The 7,171-nt window shown below is 51.2% G+C and overlaps 1 protein-coding gene across 9 annotated transcripts in view; it reads left to right on the top strand.

Moving 5' to 3' along the window:
* Positions 1 to 7,171, top strand: part of RAD9A (RAD9 checkpoint clamp component A) — a 94,618-nt gene that overhangs the window by 65,776 nt on the left and 21,671 nt on the right. For 5 of the 9 annotated variants that reach the window (XM_006171294.3, XM_014585311.2, XM_014585312.2 and 2 more), the window contains 4 exons: positions 4,876 to 4,946; positions 5,388 to 5,516; positions 5,907 to 6,021; positions 6,108 to 6,207. In XM_006171294.3, coding sequence (XP_006171356.1) covers positions 4,876 to 4,946; positions 5,388 to 5,516; positions 5,907 to 6,021; positions 6,108 to 6,207 — 415 coding nt within the window. Of the gene's footprint in view, positions 1 to 4,630; positions 4,792 to 4,875; positions 4,947 to 5,387; positions 5,517 to 5,906; positions 6,022 to 6,107; positions 6,208 to 7,171 lie in introns of those variants that run through there. The other 4 variants (XM_006171296.2, XM_006171297.2, XM_006171298.3 and 1 more) reach the window with 2 other exon arrangements.

The raw sequence follows: 7,171 nt of genomic DNA, 5'->3' as shown, positions 1-7,171 counted from the left end.
CTCCCAAAAAACAAACTCACCCTAAGGGAAAAAAAAAAAAAAAAAAAAAAAAAAAACTAAAAAAAGAAGAAAAGAAAGACCTAACTATCGGGTAAGAAGAGGTGGTTGAAAGGAAGAAATTTCTCAATAATGATTTTAAAGGTTTGAAATAGTAACCACCTTATTCCATTCCACATCTGCCATCTCCCACCACATACATACCTTCACACATACTTACATACTTGCCTGCTTGTGGGAGACCACTTCTAATGTGGGATATGGTGAAGACTAAAAATCGGGGTTTTGAAAGAATTCCAACATCTCACACAATCTCCCCTTTTTATTGAAAAAGAAACCGAGGCCAGGGCCAGCCAGTGGTGTGGTGGCTAAGCTACTGGATCCCACTGGGCTGTGAGGTTTAAGTCTCAGACCCAGCAGCTTGAAATATAGAAACTGAGGCCCAGAGAAGGGCTTTGATTTGCTTGGAGGACGTCTATGAATAGGGCTGGAACTCCCTCCAGGTCTCCCGACTTATAGCAGAGGCCCCAAATCTTCAGATCTCTATGCCAGAGTGCCAGATCCCACATGGCCAGCCACAGTTCGAATCCCAGCCTGGAGCTTGAAAAACACACCAGATGCATATGTGTCCCAAATTCTTATGGAATGGAGAAATGGAAGAGAAGGGTTTGTGGAGTGACTACATCCCTCAGCCAACTCAAAGGGCTCTTGATAGCTCTGAGCCCCATATTCCCTATTGTGCCCTCCCTTCTGGACCTGAAGTACATTATTGGCCATGGAGTTGTGAGCCTAGAGAGGTTGGAAAGCTTGGTCTCAGGTCGGAAAGCTCCCTTCTATTAGGTCATCAGCCTAGGGCATAAAGAAAGGGGAAGCAGACCAGCCTGTCACAGCTTCTTTCCAAATCTGTACGAGGAAAGGGGCACAGGGGAGCCAGAGGGTCCCTTCAAGGCCACAGCATATTAAGGCTGGAAGGAATCTCAATGAGCATCTCATGTCTTTTCACCCCATCACATTATACAGATGAGAACAGCCCAGACAGTGAGGGACTTGCACAAAATCTCACAGGAAATCAGTGTTAAATCCTAGATGAGAAGTCCTGGTCCCATTACTACCAACTCTAAGCTCTCTCCTTGTTTCTAAGCCCTTTGGGCGGTTCAGATGCTTTCTAACTTTTAGTGAGGGTGAGAGGGTGACTAAAGAAAAGACTCATTAAGCATCCTAAAGAGCTTATGTCTCCTTTTCCTCTTCCTAGGGCCTTGCTCCAAAGACCTCATGGTCACAGGCCCTCCAGTCCCACAGGTGTCAAGGGCAGAAACAGGACTGTGTGAATACTCAGTCCTCTCTGCCCTTGCCTTCCAGGGAGCTTCCGTCTCTGTCCCCTGCCCCTGTTGGGCTGCTCATAGGTGGTCTGGGCAGAGGTGGAGAAGCTGGGAAGGTCTATGCTGATTACAGGTGGGTGGGAGGAGCCTCGGAGCAGGGAAGGCAAATACCTAATGCTATACTTGTTTTGATTTTTCGTTTTGTTTTTGTTTTTGTTTTTTGTTTTTTGACAGAGTGGGGATAGCTATTGTACAGGGAAGGGTAAGACTGCGAGCAGAGAGTTTGAAGTCGGATTGTTTCCTCATCATAGCACTGTGCTAGAGTGACTTAAGAGACAGCTCAGCTTTATTTGGTTCACACATTTATTAACACTTACTTACTGATGTTAATCAGTAGGGCCAGATCCTGTGTGAGAAATAGGGATACAGCAACAAAACAGACATGGCTGCTGCTCTCATAAGGACAACATACCAGTGGGGAAGACAGATGTTAAATAAGTGAACACATGTATGAAATAATGGCAACTTGTGATACTCAAACAGGGCAAGGGCTTAGCTAAAGAGTACTGTCCAGGAGATGGGGAGAATGGAAGGCCTCGCTGAGGAAGGGCAGCTGTAGCTGAGCCCTGAGGAACAGACAAACCAGCATGTGAGAAGTAGTAAACCATACACAGTAGGAACAAGCTCCTCAGGTGGAAGAGGAAGTGGCACGTTCAGGGAACTCACAAGGACAGCAGGGCTGCATAGGTGATCAAGGAGAAAAGACAGGTGGAAAGATGGGGAGGGGGGACCAGCAGTTGGCACAATGGCTATGTTGCTGGACTCCCATGTAGTCAACCATGGTTCGCGTCCTGGACCCGGTGGCTTAAACTCACGCCAGGCGCGTGTGCATGTGTGCCCAAGATCCTGAGAGGAGAATGGAGGAGAAGGGATTGTGGCGTGGCCATCCCCCTGGGGGGTGATTTCTCGCTTTGTCTCTCTGTCTCTCTCTGTCTTTCTGGAAAGCGCATGTGCCCTATAGCAAAAACCTAAAAAACAAAAACAAACAAACAAAATAAAGAAAAAAAGAAAGAAAAGAAAGAAAGGAAGGAAGGAAAGAAGGAAGATGGAGAGTGGTGGCAGCTCCCACAGGTTCAGGGTAAAGTTTAGATTTTATGGCAACGACTTCCTTGTGTAAACAGGGAGAGGTATGACACAATCAACACTTTAGGAAGGTCCCTTTGCTGCTGATAGGGAATAGACTGGAGGGGACAAGGTGGAGGTAGGGGACCACTGAGTGCTGGTACAGTCATCCATGTGAGAGATGACAGTGGTCTAAACCAGGTGGTGGCTGTGGAGGTGGAAGGGGGAGAGTGAAGCCACCATCTGTTTGGGAGGTAGAGGGGTCAGGCTCTGCTGAAGAGTGATGTACCGGGGTGAGGAGAGGGCAGGGTCGAGGGTGACAAAGGGAACTCAACATGGGAACGGTCCAGGAAATCCGTACTAAGTTTGTAGCCTGGGATCTCTTGGAGTATTTGAGCAGCTGGTTGAGTCGGGCTGTATTGGCCTCTATCTCAAGGGAAAAAATATGTAAATAAACTTAAACCAAAAAAAGATAACAGGGCCAGCAGGTGGTATCGTAGCTAAGGGCACTGGACTCCCTCAAGGCCAACCGGGGTTTGAGTCCTGGACCTAGCAGCTTGCTTTCTCACTTTTCTCTCTTTCTCACTTTGTCCCTCTTTGGCCAAATTAAAATAAATAAAGTTAAATAAAATAATTATAAAAAATAACTTAGTTTATTGAGGTGAACACCTGGGTACTTCTACACTGACCTCCCTTGAAAGAGAAAAATCACCTCCTCTTCCAGGCTCTAGGGAAGAAGCAAAAGCTACTGAGGGATGGGAACTGAAAAGAGAAGGAAGAAACAAAAGGGCTGGGGGGCAAAAGCCCCAGGACAAATAAGGCTCTTTTCTACCGACAAGCACAGGCCAGCCTCACAGCAACACAGGCATGCCCAGGGCCCTTCAAAGAAACACAGAACCTTGCTGCTGCCAGGAAGTAGGGGGTCAGGGAGTCCCTCCAGGACTTTCCTTCCACTTTACACAGGTGGGCATTGAGGCACAGGGCAAGGGGACAGCCTTACAGCTGATCAATCACCCTTCTTTCATACAGTGTCATTTAAAAATGCACATAACCAGTGCCAGCAGGGGGTGTGAAGTTAAAGAGCTGGACTCCCACATGGCCAATGGCAGTTTGAACCCTGGACCTGGCAGCTAGCTTTCTCACTTTCCCTATCTCTTCTTGGTTGAGCACATGTGCCCTATAGTTTAAAAATAAAATTAAATAATTTTTAGAGGTTTTTGCCTTAGGGTGTGTGTACTCTCCAGAGAAAGAGACAGTGAGAGGAAAAGTAAGAAACCACACCACTCCCCCCCACACCCCTCTGCACTGCAATCCATTCTCCTCCTGGGATCTTGGGCACACATGCACACACGCACACCCACCTGGCATGAGTTTCAAGCCACCTGTCCAGGACTGGAACTGCGGTTGGTTGTGGGAGTCCAGCGATGCATCATCTGGTAGCCCTTAAATAATTCTTAAAAAAAAAAAAAAGTTTTGACCAGCAGTTGGCATAATGGCTAAATTGCTGGACTCCCACGTAGTCAACTGTGGTTCGCATCCAAAACTCACGCAGGGCGCGTGTGCGTGCGTGCCCAAGATCCTGAGAGGAGAATGGAGGAGAAGGGATTGCTGCGTGACCATCCCCTCTGGGGGGTGATTTCTCGCTTTCTGTTTCTGTCTCTCTGTCTGGCGAGTGCACACGCCCTATAGTGAAAATCTCTCCAAAAAAGGTTTTTTTAAAAAAACGCACCATAACCAGGATCTATCCTAAAAAGTTTTAGTGCTAGAATGAACAGTACATGGTTGCAGCCTGTGTGCGAGACCAAACTCCGTGCCGACGGCCTTGCTGTGACGCTGCATCCCCGACAAATGCCCAGGAAATCCATAGTAAGTTAGTGACCAGGAGGGCTTGCCCTCATCTCCGGACTCGGTCCACTGCTCTAGGCCCCTCTCACCCTGGGGTACTTCCTCTTTGCCCTTGATGGTCCGGTGCTCAGCCCCCAGCGACCCAGCTGAGTGATCACGCTCTCCAGGGACTTGGAATGACCTAAGCGTGAGCTTGAAAAGGGCAAGGCAGGCGCTGCCGCACCTCCGGTCACGTGACAGGGCCCCGCCCCCGGACTCCGACTCCGTCACGTGACCGCGGAACCTGCAAGCGTTTTTCTCACGTGACGGAGGCGCCTGTGCGTGAACCTATAAGGGGGTAAGGGCGGGGCTGGCCAGGGGTGGTGCGCGGGAAGGCAGTTCGGGGTGTCTGCCGAGACCGGGGGAAATCGGTGCAGGCCCGCCCCCAGTCTGTGCCGGGTCGGAAACTAGCTCGGGTTTGGGGCTGAGGACAGCATGAAGTGCCTGGTCACTGGTGGCAACGTGAAGGGTGAGTTTGGGTCGGCCTGGCGGCGGGGACACGTGAGACGCCCGAGGCGCCATCCTAACCCGTTTTCTGCTCTCCTTCCCACAGTGCTCGGCAAGGCCGTCCACTCCCTGTCCCGTATTGGGGACGAGCTCTACCTGGAACCTTTGGAGGATGGGGTGAGGGGCTGGGTATGAGGGTGGGTGGGAACCCGTGACCTGGACTCGGGTCTCACCCCCCACCCCATGGCAGGATGACTCCGGGTAGATTTGTCTGCCGTTTCTTTTCCCTTTCTGGTTGTTGAGGTGTCCGCTTGCGTCCTGAAATCTTCCCAGGCCGATGTGTGAATGGGGTTTGTTGCTTTCCCTGGAGCTTCCAATGTCAGGGCAGGAGCGATGTAGAACTAAACAAGAGGAAGGGGAGGGATAGGGCAGGCGAGCCTGGGCTGTAGGAACAGAGCTGAGGCAGACTTGGAAAGCTAGATGGAGAAGGGGCTGGCTGACTCCCCTCCAACAAGGCAGGGGGGACTTTCCGGCCAGTATGCCAAGGAAAGCAGTCCAGAGGACTGGGCCTGCCACTGCCCCCTGACCATGGCCCCCTTCTTGCCTTTCCTGACCCAGCTCTCACTCCGGACTGTGAATTCCTCCCGCTCTGCCTATGCCTGCTTCCTCTTTGCCCCACTCTTCTTCCACCAGTACCAGGCGGCTACCCCTGGGCAGGACCTGCTGCGCTGTAAGATCCTGATGAAGGTGAGCACCTGTCCACCACGGTATTGCCCCATCCTAGCAACTTCTGCCAGCTAGGATTCTGTTCTGGGGACCCAGTAGCTGCAGCCAAGGTGAGAGATGTATGAGGGTTGCAGTGAGGGGCATAGTATAGACATGCTCAGAGGGCAGCGGGGACTGTGGAGAGGGCAGTTTCTTCCAGGGACATTCACCGTGGTCAGGAAAAGTAGACAGGTCCTCTACGGCATTTTGGGCCGAGGTGGCAGCGTGAACAAGGCCAGGAAGTGTGCAGATATTCCAAATGTGAGAGCACTGTTCCCAGAGTACATGCTTGGCCCATGATGGCCCTACATGGGACCTGAGAGCGGGTCAGCGGAGGCACAGTGTTGGGCTAATGTGTCTTTCAACACTCAGTCCTTCCTGTCCGTCTTCCGTTCACTGGCAATGCTAGAGAAGACTGTGGAAAAATGCTGCATCTCCCTGAATGGCAAGAACAGCCGCCTGGTGATCCAGCTATACTGCAAGTATGGTGAGTAACTGGCTAGCCAAGGGGTCCCCCCTAGGGGGTGGGGGTAAGGTCGGTGAGACCCACTGAGATCCTGTCTGCCCATCCAGGGGTGAGGAAGACTCACAACCTGTCCTTCCAGGACTGCGAGTCCCTGCAGGCTATCTTCGACCCAGCCGTATGCCCCCATGTGCTGCGCGCCCCTGCACGGTGAGCATACATACCCCTCCCTCAGGTTCAATCCTTTGTCCCTTTTTTTTTCTTTGGGGCCTCAAGGGTCAATTTAACAAGGCACCTGGGACTGATTCTATAGTGTAGTGGTTAAAGGAGCCAGATCTTACACTGCCCACAAGTCCTAGTTGTGACTGCTTGAAAAACACACCAGACACATGTGTGTATGTGGCCAAAATCCCAACAGGAGAGAGAAATGGAGGAAAGGGGATTTCAGTACAGTTGTGCTCCACTGGGGGTGCCTTATCTCCCTCTATCTCTGCCTCCCTATGGTGAGCTCACATATCCTCTGGTGAGCTCACATATCCTCTGGTGATTTAACAAAGGAAAATGGAGGCGGAGGCACCTCCATTTTCCCTCTATCCTGCAAGTATGGTGAGTAACTGGCTAGCCAAGGGGTCCCCCCTAGGGGGTGGGGGTAAGGTCGGTGAGACCCACTGAGATCCTGTCTGCCCATCCAGGGGTGAGGAAGACTCACAACCTGTCCTTCCAGGACTGCGAGTCCCTGCAGGCTATCTTCGACCCAGCCGTATGCCCCCATGTGCTGCGCGCCCCTGCACGGTGAGCATACATACCCCTCCCTCAGGTTCAATCCTTTGTCCCTTTTTTTTTCTTTGGGGCCTCAAGGGTCAATTTAACAAGGCACCTGGGACTGATTCTATAGTGTAGTGGTTAAAGGAGCCAGATCTTACACTGCCCACAAGTCCTAGTTGTGACTGCTTGAAAAACACACCAGACACATGTGTGTATGTGGCCAAAATCCCAACAGGAGAGAGAAATGGAGGAAAGGGGATTTCAGTACAGTTGTGCTCCACTGGGGGTGCCTTATCTCCCTCTATCTCTGCCTCCCTATGGTGAGCTCACATATCCTCTGGTGAGCTCACATATCCTCTGGTGATTTAACAAAGGAAAATGGAGGCGGAGGCACCTCCATTTTCCCTAC

This window comes from Tupaia chinensis, unplaced genomic scaffold (genome assembly GCF_000334495.1).
Source record: "Tupaia chinensis unplaced genomic scaffold, TupChi_1.0 Scaffold149501_1, whole genome shotgun sequence".
Lineage (NCBI taxonomy): Eukaryota > Metazoa > Chordata > Mammalia > Scandentia > Tupaiidae > Tupaia > Tupaia belangeri.
The sequence above is the reverse complement of the archived record's forward strand: the minus strand, read 5'-3'. Positions and strand labels throughout refer to the sequence as shown.